Source organism: Electrophorus electricus, chromosome 11 (genome assembly GCF_041902795.1).
Source record: "Electrophorus electricus isolate QZ-2024a chromosome 11, ASM4190279v1, whole genome shotgun sequence".
In the NCBI taxonomy this organism is placed as follows: domain Eukaryota; kingdom Metazoa; phylum Chordata; class Actinopteri; order Gymnotiformes; family Gymnotidae; genus Electrophorus; species Electrophorus electricus.
In genome coordinates, this window is record NC_137507.1 from 24,059,152 (window position 1) to 24,075,976 (window position 16,825).

General features: G+C 49.3%; 1 protein-coding gene across 35 annotated transcripts in view; it reads left to right on the forward strand.

Moving 5' to 3' along the window:
* The window catches only part of dlg1b (discs large MAGUK scaffold protein 1b), a 71,409-nt gene that overhangs the window by 30,635 nt on the left and 23,949 nt on the right, over positions 1 to 16,825 (forward strand). For 7 of the 35 annotated variants that reach the window (XM_081722630.1, XM_081722617.1, XM_081722611.1 and 4 more), the window contains 4 exons: positions 476 to 640; positions 3,512 to 3,610; positions 14,027 to 14,125; positions 14,713 to 14,766. In XM_081722630.1, coding sequence (XP_081578756.1) covers positions 476 to 640; positions 3,512 to 3,610; positions 14,027 to 14,125; positions 14,713 to 14,766 — 417 coding nt within the window. Of the gene's footprint in view, positions 1 to 475; positions 641 to 3,511; positions 3,611 to 4,332; positions 5,557 to 6,495; positions 8,544 to 8,668; positions 8,711 to 8,745; positions 11,486 to 14,026; positions 14,126 to 14,712; positions 14,767 to 16,825 lie in introns of those variants that run through there. The other 28 variants (XM_081722614.1, XM_081722618.1, XM_027030774.3 and 25 more) reach the window with 14 other exon arrangements.

A 16,825-nucleotide genomic window follows, 5' to 3' on the forward strand; every position in this document is an offset into this window, starting at 1 on the left:
TGTGCTGCTTCTAACTGTAGAATCCAGGGGTATCCCCAAAAGGGTAGTTTTTCTGTCCAAATCTCTGACCTTACAACACTACATTACAACACTACATCTTTCACAATCATTTTTTAAAAGATGGAAATCAAAAAGGATGCCATTTCCACCACATTCTCAAATTTCAACACCTCTAATATGGATGATCGCATATTCTTACTGGCATTAAAACGCTCTAATCTCCATTTCAGGCCATTAAATTACGTTCCAAAATGAAAGCTGCCCCAGCTTTCCCTTTATGTGCTGTCCCTTTATGTGCTTTGGATGGAGCATTTATATACCTTGAGCAGTTATCATAATTAGATGATGTGTGGAAGGTTCTGGAACTGTTTTCTTTTAATGAAAGGTGCCCTTTTGGAGATGCAAGCTTCTCTCATGTGCCAGCTGTTTAAGGCCCTTTTCTAACGTGCCTGTCTACTTTGTGCTCAATCTCCAGAAGTACAGACAACATGACGAGGATGCGTCCCCACAAGAGCAGAGCTCTCCTCAGCTCACCGACAACACGCCAGACCCAGAGCTGGTCCAGGTAGCCGAGAAGAACATCTCACAGATCGAGAACGTCCACGGCTACGTGGCCCATGCACACATCTCGCCGCTGAAGGTAAGACCTCGCTGTGGCTGAGGTTCTCCAACGGTCCAAGCACAAACAACCCCAACATCAGGCATGTCCCTCTCGTGCATCTCATCATCCAAATGTTGCCATTCCATCAAGTTTTGTCCAAATGTTACACACACACACACACACACACACACACACACACACACAGAGACAGACAGAGTGTGAGTAGCTATGTATTTGTGTGGGGGGGAAATGCATTTAATAATAAAAAAAAAAAAAACGTGAACTGGCCCAGCGCCAGTTCTATGCCGTCAGCCTTCCCCAGACACTACAGTCGAATGGGATGAATAACGGCGATGACAGCAGGCCACGCAGCCCAAGCAGAAAGCCATTTGGCAGGGAGAACGGTCTCCCCCCAGGAGATCTCGACCCCCGGCCCAACTCAAGATACAGGGCACGCTTATTCCCTTTGGGGGGTTGGAGCGTTATTAACATTGGGCGGTTAATGACACACAAGGACTCACAAGGCTTTCACTTAGGAGCGTAGGTCTGGTTACGAAGCTGAGCACAGCCTGGCTTTAGACACTTGTCGCTGCTGAGCTTGCGCTGGTTCATTAAAATATGGCACGGTAGACCAGTCTTACGAAGTGGGCACTGCGTAGGGGCTGCATTAGTTCTGCTGTCAATGCATGTGCTATAGAGGCTTGCAGAGGCCTTTGATATCTTGCTTTTGATTGGCTCCCTTAATGTTTTGAGCAGTGTGGGCGGATACTGGTGGACGATGGTTTTTCCATGATGATTGGTAGAGTTACCCAAAGCAGTACCCTCCCCCACCCCTGATTTTTTTATCATGCCTACTCGGAGTGTTTGTGTGAAACCACTGATGCATTTCACCCAAGGTGAACTACAGTCACTGTCCAATATGCTAACTGAAAGAGTGATTGTCTAGGTGTCTGAGGGTGTGGGTGGGAGTTTGTGTGTGGGACAAGTGTTTACGAGCACTCCTTCCATGGCTTTCGTGCTCCAGTGCTTCCTGCTGCTCTCAGATTTATGACCCCCCCCTGCACTTTCTCAGTCCTGTACTTGCCGTACACACACACACACACACACACACACACACACACACACACACACACACACACACACACACACTCTCAACTTCATGCTTGCCACCTCCCATAACCCTCAGCTATCTCGTTTAAACTCAGACCTCTCTTTGCCAACAAGCTCCTCCCTCGCCATCTCTCTCCCCGCCAGCTGTCTCTTTGGCCACGCCCTCGCCGTGAGCTCATGCACCGTAGAAACCCACTCACCCTGCTCTGTGGAGCGTCGTCCACGCCGACTCTTCCTTGGCCAAAGCTTTCCGTCAGCTACTTTCGTCTCTCGCGGATTTTGGGGGAATTCTTTCAGCAGTGTGTGTTTAGTGCTGAGCCTGACAATGTGCTTCCCTTCTGAGTCTCGTTCCTCTGTTTGATTAAATGTCACAGGTGCTCTTGTGACTTGTAGAGTATATTCACATAGCTGCACAGTATAAACAAGCTGTTATCATTCGTGGTGATTAATCACCCGCCAACATTGTTTGGCATCAGACAAATGGTGGTTGGGGGTGAGAAACTTCTTGAGCTAAGTGTGTAGCGCTGGAGATCAAGGAAGTGTCTCCATGCCACATGATGATCCCTACCAGTGGGGTTTTATCGCCACCTTGTGGATTGTTCGTTATGTCTAATGACCATAGATTTAGTGACTTACTTGCTTCCTACTGGAACAAGAATGCTCTTGAGAGAGGTTCCCCTCCCTTGGTCCGCTCCCTTTTTTTTTTTTTTTTTTTTTCAGTCCTGGTTTGTGTACTGTTCACACTGACATATTTACCGTCAAGCCAAAAGATCATAAGGATACATCACATCCTGATTGAATAGCTTTTATGCTATTAATTTTGTGACAATAAGAGTGACATTTTCTGATAATGACGACGACGATGCCAACTGAAGCGCCGCGCTAAAAGCGCTTGTCTGGCCTGTGTATGTGGGCTGGTATTTTTACCAGTCGAAAGCTCAGGAAAAGCTGGCAGAATGTGTGAGGATTTCCTCCACTGCAGGAAGTGCGTTTTGAATGTGTGGGTGTTTTTCTGCACATTTTTTCCCCCTCCCCCCTGTATACTACAGATGTGCTTATTGAATGAAATGTTAATTAGGCATTTTACCTCATCACTACTCCACATTCGCCCTTTTGCTCATCTTCTCTACCACTCTGTTCTCTCACGCGGCGTTTAGGGTCGCTTCTTATGACATCACATCCTGTATTTGATCTGCTTGGTGATTTTGGTCCATACTGTGTTCGTTCTTGTAACGAACTGCACCAGCATTCGTTTGGAATCCCGAGGGGTCTCTGCCCACTTACTTGGTGCGTAACAGAGTCTGAAAGGAAGCGTTCTCACTTGCTCTAACAGACTGTACTAACAGAGTAGTTGCGTCAGGGTTTGGTTTGGACAAGTCTGAACATACTCCAAAAGTGGTATTAAGGCATACAGGCAACATCATTAGTCAGTATGTTCCCCTAAATAAAGCTTGAATCCTCTGAAGCATGGCATGGTTGGTGGCCAACTCGAGCAGAGGCTGGAGCACGAGCCGTTAAAAACACGGTGTTTGATCAGTCAACACCACCTGTTTAAAGCGAGGGCGTTGGACTTATATTTACACACATGTGACAACGCATGTAACCTCAGCATCCTCCCTTTTCCACTGTCTCCCAGTATCTATGTCTCTCTGTCTGCCTGTCTAACAATCTCTTTCTGCCTGTCTAAGCTTGGCTTAGAGGTCTTTTTAATGCCTGCCAGTGCTGCGCGCGTGCGTGTGCGTGTGCGAGCGAGCGTGCATGTGTTGTATTAAGCTGAGTTGCGTGCCCCTCCCCCTGTAGGTTGAGTCGCTGGAATGCATCTTCGAAGGGCCGCCTACAGAGGGGAGTGAGGAGAGCTCTCCCACCACCCCGTACCCTCAGATCCCCATGACGGGCCAGGTAACTGCCCCCGACCCCCCCTAACCTACCCCCACCACAAGATGGGGAACTGGTAGCAGCCATCTCTGTGTGCAGTAATTGTGCGTTGTGTCCTGCTGTGTCCCGCTACGAAAAAGTTGGGTGGACTCGGGCCAGAGTGCGTCGCTGCTGATGTCATCTCCATGCCAGTGCTAGATGGCGCAGTTCCCCACATGCATGACCTCACCACTCCTTTACATTGAGCGTCTCTTCTCTTTTGTGTGTCTGTGTGACATAACCTGCAGAGGTGCATGACTGGAAGCCCAGTGCGGCTCTGCACTGAGTGCACGTGGTCACGTGGGTGTGTAGCTGTGTGGGTGTTTGGAGCTTCTGCCCACTGATTTGTTGCTTTCTATCTGAATATGGCATATTTAATTGCATTGGGTGTTGAGGCGTGTGCACAGAAGCACATTTGTGTGCTTCACAAGTGCATGGCCAAGTGTGTTTTGACTGTTAAATCATCAATGAACTAAGAAGACACTTATAACCTTAGATTTATACTGTCTGAATTTTAGCTGTGAATTCAGGTAAGATCAGCTGGTCAAGTGATTGAAATTCAATAATAACTGCATACACCTTCTACTGAGATTCTAGCGAGAAGGATTTCTTGTTGGCGTCCTGTTTTCTGCTGGACATCACGAATACTTTGATGGGTGATGAAGAGAAGCTGCAGAAATGCACAGAGTGCTGCTGCGAACTTGAGGCTCCGTGTTGGTGTCAGTCCGTCGCGTTCTCTCGCACAAATGATCAGCCTTGAGCTGCATCCCGTTTTCCGTCAGTGACGTCAATGCTGCATCTACCTTTGTGGCCGCCACGATGAATATCCAGACCCCCCCCAGCTTGCAGGGTGAGCGCGTAGAACGTTAAGCGGCCGAGCTCCCCACCCGCAGCTGCCCAGGACCAGGCCAGGACTACCACGAGGGGAGGAATTCGAAAGGCGTCGTGCTACAAAGCCCCTGTCTGGATGTGGAGAAGAAAGGAGGAGGTTGGACTGTAAACAAGAGCAAGGAGCGCTCTGCAAAGAGGCGCACAGGCACTGCAGTCAGGAGACAGAGAAGTGGGGTGAGGGAGAGAGAGAGAGAGAGAGAGAGAGCCCTGAAGTGGACTGAAATCGCTCTGTCAGGAGAGGTGAGCGGAGTGCAGGACAAGCAAGCCAGCCGCTGGTGCTCAGCCCGCTGGCATCGTGCTGACTCATACGGCGGGAGGGAGGAAGGAGAGGCGAAGGCAGGGCACCTGCAGCTGGCGGCTCTGGGCTAAGCGCACGTCCCACCGCCGCAGACCACTGATTGGACCCCCGTGCCAGGGAGTCGCGTCAGACAACGGCTCACAGAACGAGCGAGGGAGAGAGAGAGTAGGGGGTGAGCGAGCGAGTGGGAGAGAGAGAGAGAGGAGGGGGAGTAAAGCAGCATTATAGTGATGCAGAGACTGTGAAAACCTCTCTGTCTCCCTCAGTCCGTCTCTTGCTATCTCTCGGTCTCTCTCACTTTTTCTCTGTCTCTCACTTTCTTGCTCGTTCTCCCTCGCGCTCTCCGTCACGCTCCCTGCAGCAGCTGTGTGCGTCAGATCACCGCTGTCTCTCCCTCTTGCGCTGTCACTCTCTTTCTCACTCTCTCTCGCCCCTCTTCGTCACTCGTCGCAGGTTCACGTAACCTGTGAGGCATGCGTTCGTCGCCAGCACGTGCGCCGTGCCGACGCTGCCTTTGAGATGCCCGCGTAGGGAGAGGTGCAAGCCAGCAGGTCGGGCTGTTGAGCCAAGCCCCGCCGGAGCGTGACCCTGCGTGCGCGCACGCCCGTGCGAACCCGCCCACCCGACCCTCCGACCGCACACCCGGCCCACGATGCTGAACTCCGTGTGGTATGCCAAAAAGGTGGGCCGCCGCATCATGGGGACCCTGCGGAGGACCAAGAGACTGCACCTGCACCTGTTGGTAAGTGTGGAGCGTTGCTGCAGGCGATGGCGGGTGCCGTGGGCGACGGAGCCAGACGCGTGGGAGGAGGTAGTGTTTTGACAGCGCCCAAAGTTCCTTCTGCTCGTCGTTGACCACGTCACATACGTATGCGGGGTTGCCCTCCTTGCTGACAGCCGCGCGTCATGCTTCACTGAGTTTATCTGTTGCTCACTCCCCATGGCACTTTGATTTATTAACACAAACCACGGCTTTCTCTGGGATTGGCACGGGGGACCATGCACGTTATTGGAACAAGGGTGCGTCACGTTGAGATGGCATGGCATTGTTGGAATGATGGGAAAGCTGCCCTTTGGTGCGATGGGAATAAGGGCTCAGGGTGGTGGACTTTGGGCAGGGTGTGGACGGGCGCTGTGTGCCGAGGTTTATTGCAGCAGTTGTCTGTGATGTCCAGCATGGCTGTGCACTTTAATGGGAAGACGTGGAATCCCATACCTCCTCACCCAGCTGCCTGGCAACCTGCGTGCTCCTGTCATGCAGCAGTGCGTGCAGTCTCTTTTACATACACAGACCCACTCACACGCATACACACACACAGACACAGGAATGGCATGTTACTGATGTGGAGAGTCAGGCTTAATAAGCTATGCCGAACAAGGCACATGTAATACGAGGATGAAGAGCTGTGTGAATACTTCTGCTGTCCATCACTGTGGACTCATATGTGGAAAGTAGTGCATAATCTGCTGCGTGCATTTGAGTTGTGTTGTGATGCAATTTTAGGTGTGCCAGTACTTCTTTTACAGGGCCTCCTGTTAGCCTGTGCTTCCTTTTGAGCTGGAAAATTCCTTCTTCCTTAGCTTCTCCAGTTTAGCTGAGTATTGTAGCTTTCGTGTTGAAAGATTTATATTGTCTTTTTTGATGGGGGGGGGGGGGGGGGTGTGTAACTGATGGACCTGCAGGGAATATGAGGACATAACCAATAACAGATCCTCCCGTCCCATATGCCAGGCTGTGCATGGAAACTTGCTTTTATTGTAGAGCTGAATCTCGAGCAAATGCCACAAGTAATACCCAGACGACATCTGACAGCACCCATTCAGGCCATGACCACCAGTCAAAGGCCCTGACCCTGACATTGGTTGGTCTAATTTGCAGGCCATTGTTAGTGTGTACAGGGCTTGAAAATGGATATTCCAGCCGTCTTGGCCAGTGGACAGGCATTGTGGGAGAGCAGCCGTCCTCGGTGATTTCATAGCTAAGCTAATGCTCTCAGTACCTGTTCCACTGGCATGGTTATTTTGGTGATCTAATTTTCCCGTTTTTCACAGGGATCTTTCCATCTGTTGCTGTCCGCCTTTGCCACCGTGTCGCTCAGGTTGGTATAATTGTCAGTTAGATGACAGACAGGACTGCTTGCCTCTTGGGTGGGGGGGCTTTAAATGAGTTCTGTTGGGACCTCATTAGGCATGCACACAGTGTGTTCAGGGGTAATTCGTAATGTTTTATTAATGTCTTTCCATACCTGTCATCAGGCCCAGCACCTTCCCATCACTGTCTCTGAATCTATACTTAAAAATGAAGACGAAGTGGCTGGTTTGTTGAGGAATTGTTTGCTGCCAGCCATAGGAGCTTATGCTGAAACCTCTGCCGTAAATCACAAATCTGCGTCGCGATGACGAATCATTTCTGGTCACCCGGCAGCGTCTGACACTGTGTCTGCGTCGGCGGTAGAGCCACCCCCTCACTAATGAACATGTCAGCATATGAGCCCGGGTGGGGGGCGTCGGCGGCTGCGTGTTTACTGAGGTGTCTGGCGCGGGCCAGGAGACCGGAGCTCACGTGCGAAGTCCTGCTGGCTCTCTTAGATGTGCAAGTGGTTGCCATGGCTCTCGCTCCCACAGGAGGGGAAGCGGAGCCTGGTGGCAAAATTACCCGTCTCATCCGACACCTGTGGCACATCGCCGGAAGCTTCTAACTGGAAAGGTCCCTTTGGAGCGGCAGAGGAGAAGATGGGCTGCAGCATGGATACCAAACGGCGCATCCACCAACTCGGCCAAGGCCAGACAACTGCTTCATGTGATTCTGGATGGTTTTAGACTCTTCAGGCATCAGTCTCACCGTTTTATATGTCGAGCTGTTATTAACTGGATTCTTTTGCCTGGCCTACATGGTTGGCTCCACAGCAGCGTTAGAGAATTTAAGATTAAAACAGGATTGAGCCTATTTGGTTTCAGTTTCATTCCATAGTCACTGATTGCAGACAAAGGACTTGTGTTGAACTCAACAGAGTGAAGAATTGAGCAGTCTGCAGTAATTCAATTGCTGGCCTTCACATTTTGGTTTGACTGATGATCTTGAGGGCGCACGACTGTATTACTATAGCAACCGTGGAAAGATTGAGTGCCAGCTCTCGTCGTATCCAGCGATTGATTTCTGTCTCCGAGTGTGCCATTGCCAACTCTTCATGGAACATTGTCGGTGGCTGAGAGAGCAGACAGCCTTGCTCAGATTTTACCTCTTCATCTTTGGCTCGCAATTCGCGCTCTCTGTTTTGTCTGCGGCGTTGGGCGCGGATGCAAGGGAGTGTCTGGGGTGCGCCAGGGTCACGAGGACACTGCACAGATGAGACCACCCGATACCACCCAACACAGGAAGGCTCTGCCGTAATTAAGGAAGTCGTTTGGGAGTGCACCACGCTTTAGCCTCGGGCCGAATCAGCGTTCCCGCCCCCTCTGCGGTGGTACGGTCTTGAGCGGAGTATCAGTGCACCAGCGATGAACTACATATTTGGCGGCAACACCTTATACTCCCGGGGGAGCCGGGGTGGCAGCACCAGCTCGGCGCACGGAGGCCCGGTGGGGCCCCGGCTCCGCCACTGGTCCATGCGCAGCTCGTCCGACGAGCCCACAGAGCCTGGCCAGTCTCGCTGGCATCACATCCTCGCCATCCTTGCTCGCCTCAATGCCTTCAACGACTGCGTCACTCTTCGAGCCAGCCAGGTAAGGGCTGCCGGGTGAGCCTGAGGGTGCAGCGACCGGAGGTCACCGTGTGAGTGTGCAACTCGGGGAGACACAAGGAAATTAAAGTGGAACATTGATGTTCCAGGCTACGAATCCAGGTGCTCCTTGTCATGTGTGGAGCAAGAATGTTCTGTCCTCGTATCTTGTTGCTGGTGGGTGCTTGATTTTTTAATTTGTTTTGATTTACACTTGGTCTTTACTGAGCGATGAGGTTAATGTTTAACTTTTTCTTTATTCTCGACTTGTAAATACACCTGTGGTTTTCTTAACCTACTATTTGAACAGAATGTAGGTTATATTAAAGAATACTTTTTCTCACAATTCAAAATACTCTCCGGATACTCTGAAATTGTCTAATTATCAGTGTTTTTGGAGAATGGGTTTCTAGAAGGTGGGGGAAACCTCTGCAAAGTAATGAAACTGGATGAGTTGCATCTGGAATATTGAACACAGAACTCCAAAGAGCCACCGTGTGTTGGATATTCACTGTCAAATTAGCATTAAACAAAACCTATTGTGTCCTTGTCTTAGTGTGATCTTTAAAAATGTGTATTTGTATTAAGCGTATTTAGACCAAGGAGGCTTGACGTTTCCCGCCCCCCCATGACCTTGGTTTAAATTTAAAAAGAATTGTCCTGCATAGGGTTGATGCTACTGTTGTTGTACTGATCCAGCAGTTGCTATGGGGCCGCCACAGAGGGTTCTGGTGGCTGTTGTTGGTTGAAACACTTAGGTCATGTGATTCATTTTCCTTCTAGTATTCTTTTTCTGTGAACTTTTACCTTGTCAGCAACATTATAAGCTAATGTGTAGTAATGTATCATTTGTTAATTGGCTGTAGCAATATCCATTACTTAAAGCACACCAGCCTTTGAAATTAAGTCACTTTAAGGTGCCAAAAAGCTCTGGGCCAGTTGTAGGTCAGCAAGTTAAAACATAGTCTATCAAGAATAGAACATCTGTATAGCGATACTGAGTTTGAATTCTGTGCCCACAATCTATTACATAGAATAAAATAGAACTCGGAACACACACACACACACACACACACACACACACACACACACACGTTTTCGTTGTTGTTGTTCACATCCGAAAGGATTAAAGATTAGATAAAATAATTAGTTCCTTATGCAGTGACTGATAAGGACATGAATGATAAATGCATTGAGGTTTAAGTTACAATATATTTTCTTGCCTAACCAATTAATATAAAAGAATTATGATTATATATGAGTTGTTAATCATAGCTTTAATGCCGTGCTTATTAACGTGAGACCACGTTCTCACACCTTTTGCATTAGTCCCTATGTGGCCAGTAGGTGGCTCTGAAACCACATTAAATGATGTGCCGTCCGGCTGGTCCTATTTCTAAACAAATCCTAGAATATGTGGACTTGTACGTTGCCGTTTGAACTGTCCTTGCAGTTTGTCGTGAAATGTACATCAACACAACAGATATGGCTGTTATAAAGTGTGTTTTGGGTTGGTTTGTTTTTGTGGTGCTTTTTATGAAATTCAGACATGATGGCTAATTTGAGAGTTATAACTTAAGATGCATTATGCAGTGCTATATCAAATCTGGCAGTCATGTGCAAATTTTTAGGATTACACCAGATTCAAAACGGTGACGCTCCTTCAACTGACCCTGTTGTCTTTAGACTCACATCCACATCCACTTATTCTCCAAGCCAGTATCCCGAGTTGTCATGTCAACTGTCCCGGCTCTTCCTGTATTATTTATCCCCCTATTCATAATTTAACAAATGTAAAGACCCTTTGCGTCCAGACACAGTGATGAGCCATCTGTCAGCTCTCACGCAGACACAGGAAATTTCATGTGCAAACCAAAATCATCACGAATGCAATGCTAAAATGATTCTTATTGGGATAGCTGTTGATAATGAATGCAGTTCTGCTAAGCCCACGTTTATACCATCTCATGTGTCTCTTAGCGCGTGATTCTTATTAGGGTAAGCACAGGACATCAGAGAAATTCTGGAAAGAGCTGGGCTAGAGTGGGTCTGCAGTGAAGGACTCTAGTAACAGCCATGCAAGCTTTAAAAAGCTGCCTTCTCTTCTCCTTCCTTAAGGACACACACTACACACAGTATCTGTGATGCTGGCGGTGCCCAAGCATGCGCATTTGCAGGGGAGCCCATCAGACACGCGTGTGCTCTCTGGCACGTCGTGGTAGGCTGCATCTGTTACGTGACCTCGAGCTCGGCATGGATTATTCATACCAGGAGAAAGCCCCTCCGCCCCCGATGGTTAGCACGCGGGGGCGAGAGGGAGAGCGAGGGAGCCGGAGAGCTAGCCAGTAGGAGCGCGTGTGTGCACAAGTCGTGGGCCGCACCATGCGCACATGCGTTCCAGAGTCTGAGAAGGGAGACTGGGTTCTCCTCGGCTTGTTTGTACCCGCGTAGCTCCCCCAAAAACGTTTTCCGGACAGTGATTAAGGAATACGCTCTTTGCCTCTTCTTCGTCGTTTCACAGTTCTTCTAATGATATGCCCATCTAGTGGTAGGCCGGTCTCACCGCAGTCCTCCACCGACACGGCCGCGCCAAGCACGACAACCTACCACCCCAGTCTATACTACGCCTTCTGTAGGACCCATGGCGCCAGCAGAGGACTTCCGGACAGGCAGTGTTGCCCCCATCTGAAGGCAGGCCTCCGGCAGCAGCTCGCCACGTCTTGCCCAATGCCGGTGCCCATCCCCGGGCACCAACCTCGCCCTGTGGCCCCTCCGGGTTACCCCAGCTTCTGCACTCTGCCTGCCAGTGTCACCAACTCCAGGGCCAAGTACCTCTACCTGCAGGACAGCATGAAGAAGAACCCCGCCAAGAGCTTGGCTAGGGCGGTGCACCTGGGAGAGAGGCTCTCCGCCAGGGCCGGGCTGCCCTGGGTCGCCCTGTCCTGCGCTGAGGTACGTGACAGACAGGCCAAGGCAGCCAAAGGAGGACACGTTTTAGGAGCTTGACGGTTTGGTGTCGCTTTGTGTCATATCGCGCTCCTCTTTGCAGTGTCTGCTTGACAAGGACCTCCTTGTAGGTGTGATTGCTGGAAAAACCTGTTCCTTACTTAAACGTCAACTGGTGAGAGAGCCAGAGATGTTGCTGGCTGTTTTAAGTTCAGAAGTAAAACTCCTCTTTGCTGGTTGGCTTTCAGCACTGCTGGCCGTTGCTTTGTGCCTGGCACATCAGAGCAAATCGCATGTGTGGTGTCGTGCGACTGCATCTGTCTTCTCTGCAGTCTTCTACTTTCCTGTGTGCAGTGGAATGTAAAATAGTAGTTATGAATAAGCTGTTGTATTCTGTATGCTTACATTGTCAGCAGAAACCTTCTGAAGAACATATTTTGTTAAACGTAATATTTTCTCTTTCCCATGGTGTTTTTTTTGGTCTACATTATGTTTAGAGCACCTAATTCTGGAATTAAATGTAATATGGAATGGTAACTCAGGCCTCTGCTTGATGCCATTGACGGGCACTGGTTTTGGCTTCTGATGGGTCAGGATCCTGTGGCAGACAAGCAGCACAGAAACCACATCTCCCCCCAGTGCTCTTTCACAGGTTCTAATTAGCCTTCAGCATTGTTCTGGATTGACCATTAAAGACGGTGTGTGTGTGTGTGTGTGTGTGTGTGTGTGTGTGTGTGTGTATGCATGTGTATCTATTCATAACACCTGCTGGCATGAATACTGAATGGCATGATGGTAGAGAATGGGAAACAATGTGTGTCATTCACCTCTTTTCCACTGTCGTGCCAAATGGTACCGAGTATGGACAGTAACCATTACAATCGTATTTCCACATGGACACGGTTTGGCAGAGAATGTTCACGCCATGCTCTGTGCCGCAGAACCGTTCAGGTGGGATGGCTTATTGACTTAGGGGTTCGCTGATTGGTTCCACACAAACGAAGGTAAGCCTCTTTTTGTAGCCTTCTCGCTTGTTGCCAGCATTTACCATTTGAAGCACCTCATATGCTGTTTTGCACACTTACAAAAGCACTAAAAACTGTCCATACAACTCCCAGTTATCCATCTCTTCAGACTCATGCAGCACTCGGAATCATTTAGCAGCAGCAACTGCCACAGTAATTATGACAAGAACAAATACTTTCTGGTCCTGATTTCCAGCATAACAGTTGTGGAAAAAGAAACCGCAAGCGATCTGAGGAGTCCGCAATGGCCTGTGGCAGGTTGGTCCCAGAGTGGAAAAGAGGCTGTTGTGTGCGTGTTGGCGCAGTATTGTGTGTAACTGATCAAGTAACAGTGGTAACTGAGCTAACTAACAGTGTCATGACATATTTAGAAGGAAACTGGTATTCAGGGAGTGTACATGGGAATGAAGGGTTAGAACACTGAACCAGACCCAGCTGTGTGTGTAGGACACTCGACCTGACCCTCTTGAGTGAATGTTTAGCTGAGTGAAGTAGGAAAAAAAGCTGCAAACTTTGCTTCAGGATGTTTGTGTGTGTGTGTGTGTGTGAGAGAGAGAGAGACAGAAGAGTGGTCTGACTCCACCCGCAGTTTACTAATAACTAAAGAAGAAAAGCCAGTGTAAAAACTTTTGAGACTGTAAAGACTCTTGTGATTGGACGACTGAAGGTTCCTGTCTTGTGTAAAATAGTTTGGTAAAGATCAGTTTCCTTCTTTATACAGGGCTCATCTATTTATTTATTCTCTTTTTTTTTTCTTTTTTTTTTCTCTTCTAAAGAGAGAGATTCATCTACAGCTTCAGTTAACACACAGGAATTCATCAAAACAAGAACATGGTTAAAAGGTTTACACTAGAACTGTTCATAAATGTAGCCACTCGATGTACATGCTTTTTAAGAATGTATTCAGTGACCACTCTATTATTTATGGGATGATCCATATCCATACGTTTGTTGATGTAGGTCCTCTGGTTTTGGAGAAGGGAGGTTGGAAATGCACTGTGTGGGACACGCATGCAGGGAGGCTGGTGAGAGAATGAAAACCCTCTGAGGGCTCCCTCAGGGGATAAAGCAGAGCTCCATCTGCCTTCTGTAGCAAGGCTTCCATGATCTGTGGGGGGGGGGGTCCTCAATGCACCACTGTTCAGTTCACATACAGTCAACTCTCACTCTATCCTAAAATGACACACTTGGCTTTACTTACTAAGGACTAGTGCGTTTTCATTGTATGTGGGTGCGAACTATAAAGCAGCCGGAGTCCTCAGCAGCTGGTGCAGTTGCGCTCACCTGCTAACCTCTCCCATTCATTCTTCATCAGTTTGCCTCTCAGCACAGCCTGCTTCTATAAAAAACACACAGGGAACCTCACACACTTTCGCAGCGCCATACCCACTGAAATGGACCACCTTCACACGCCCACGCTTACCACTGCCCATCCCCCTGCGGTTGGGCCCTCCCTATGTTTACTGTTGTGTATAGATGTGACCTGACCTCTTCCCACCCCCCACCCCCCACTATTGTTCAGCAGACAGATGCTTCCCCGCCCTCCGCTCCCATAATCCCTGTGATCCCAATCTCGCCTGTCCCAGCGGAGACCGCCGTCATCCCTTCGCCAACGTCACAGGTCTTTTTTTTTTTCTTTCTCTCCCCCGTCTTTACCTCCTCTCTCTGTCCCTCTCTTTCTCCCTCCCACTCTCCCTCTTTCTCACCCTCTATGTCTCTTTCTCATTTCCCTCCATCTTTCCGTTGGTCATTTTTTGTTGGTCCCTGCCATTCCACTGCCCTTTTGACGGGGCTGTAGAGATGAGGGAGGGAGGGAGGGAGGGAGGGAGGGAGGGAGGGAGAGAGAGACAGACTTCCCCTTGCACCACGAGCCCGTGCCAGGTAGCAAGAGGAAGTGGGTTTGCAGAGAGGAAAAAAAATAGCAAGAGTGATGGGGGGGGGGGGGGGAGAATTTCACTAAGCGTATTCTGAGGAGCGGCACTATTCATTCATGCTCCAGTATTGCATGTTCTGCAGCATGAGGTGCCATGTACGTACATACCCAGCTTGGCTGCCTCTGTCTGGAGTGAAGGGCAGTGGTGTGCTACGATGGGCGGCCAGCGCAGGCTCTTGTTCCGGTGGCCACCAGCCACGGAGCTCCTCTAGTGGGATAGGTGGGTGCAAGAGCCGCAGGCTGGGGGGGTCTAACTCGATTACTGTCTCTTGCAGGCCAATCCTGCCCCCGTCGTCGTGAACACGGAGAGTTTGGAGTCAGCCCCGTATGTAAGTCACTCTTGTTTGTTTACAGCTCACGCAGGTATGATGAGTTGCAGATGTTCTAAAAAGCATTGTGTCTTTCTGGAAGTCCATTGCAGGCAGATTATGGCAGATAGGCCCCACAAATGAACTAGAGCAGTTAACCTTAATCTAAAGGAGAATAACTGCTCACAAACCATAACTTGTTTAGGCTCTGCATGCTAATGCTAAGCACAGTTGGTTGTGCTTAGGGTATAAATGTATATGCTCTTGCGTGATTCACTACACCGTGTAGCTGTGTATCTTCTTCTTTTCTCCGGCACAACTTGAGACTATGGGACGTGAGCTACCCTCACAATTCTCCGCGCTCCCATGTGTGATCGTGTGTGTCCCCCCGAGAGGTTGGATGTGTGCAGAGACGGTGTGGCCTTCGCCAGAACTAAGCCGTCCCTCTGGGAAGAGTAGAGCAGCACTCCGAGCACCATCTGGAGCCCCCGTGGGACCTGCTGCCTTTTTGTCTCTCATAATTGGGGTCCTGTAACTGGTATCCACGCAGATATGTAGTGTGTCGAGAAGGCGCCAGCAAGTTGCAGACATGCGTTTACACACACGGTGTTTTGATGCATGTTGCTGCATGTTAGATTGGCTGTTGTACAGTCACAACTCTGTGCTTGGCCGGAGTGTTTGGCAGTGTCCTTCAGGATGTGTTGTGCAGGATATGCTGAAAGTGTGTGCGCCGTGCAGTACTGTCCATGGTGCTGAAATCAAATCCAACCAGCTCAAGCTACCCAGTGAGCTCTCAAGGCCCAGCTTCTCCACCAGTGCGCTGCTCAGTCAGCGCCGGCCTCTTCTGCCATTTTGTGTCGGGGAGTTGTAACTTCATTTCTCTGACATGGTACATAAACGTCTTGACTGACGCTCTTGTAAACCTGCAAACAGTCCTGAGCAGAAAGCTCCGAGGACTAGATATCACGCATGCCGAACTGTCCACTAACGTGCCAGCGGGACAGTCCTGCAGCAGTAGAGAATTGAACAAAGATGTTCAAGGGCAAATAACTTACTCCACCGCAGTCTCGTTCGTCCAGGAAGCCGAGCACCCTGCGTGTGTCTGGGGAGGGCAAACGACGCTCTGGTGCTCTCTAATGGCTGCGCTCCACGTAGATCGTTCAATAACCAAGTTGTGTAAATATTTAAAGGCCACTGTGCGAGTGGCAGGAGAGTTTGATTTCTGCCGTTTGCGTGGAGCTGGTGGCTGGCACGGCTGTTTGCAACGCAATGGAGTTTTTACGTTATCTGGTATGTACCTCACCATACACAGGTGCACTGAAACTGGCAGACTGGAATGTCATATAGCAGCAAACAAATTTTGGGGGCGGGGGTTCAGTGTGACTTGCACTGCTGTTAGTACTGAAATGCTCTTTCAGCTTGAGGTGCTGTTCATTCTGATTGACAGCTGGGAGAGAAGTCTGGAGGTGGGCTGTCCAAGCATGGGTGTAGGTGTGTGTGTGTGTGTGTGTGTGGGTGTAGGTGTGTGTGTGTGTGTGTGTGTGTGTGTGTGAGGAGCTCAGGCAGCTACGCAGTCTTCATTGCTACTCATGCCTGCTTTGCAGGGGGTCACAGTAACAGGTCTGACCCCCTGCCATGAGCTGCGTTTTGTCTGATTTTACCAGTGGCTGAGCTGTGATGCACGCTGCACACACAATTCTGAGCTGACCTGAGAACCGAAGAACTGAGAATTTTTGTTTTTTGTTTGTTGTGACACGTAATGTCAAAAAGGGGAAACAATGTTAAGACTTTGGAGAACATCCCTTGAACATTTGTTATGTATATCCTCCAATATCTTAGGTGAAGCTTGCCTTGGGAGTGTGTGTGTGTAAGACAGACAGACAGACAAGGAGTGATTGACAGATTAGTTTTATTATGAACCTTTTTGGGGGTGAAGTGAAAGACAGATACCACTACATAGGTATCTGTATTGCAGAACAGTTCTGCCATCCATCTGAAAATGTTTACATACATTTACAAAAATTAGCTGGTGGTAATTGACACATATTGCTGGCATAAAGCAATAGCTGGACATCTAGGT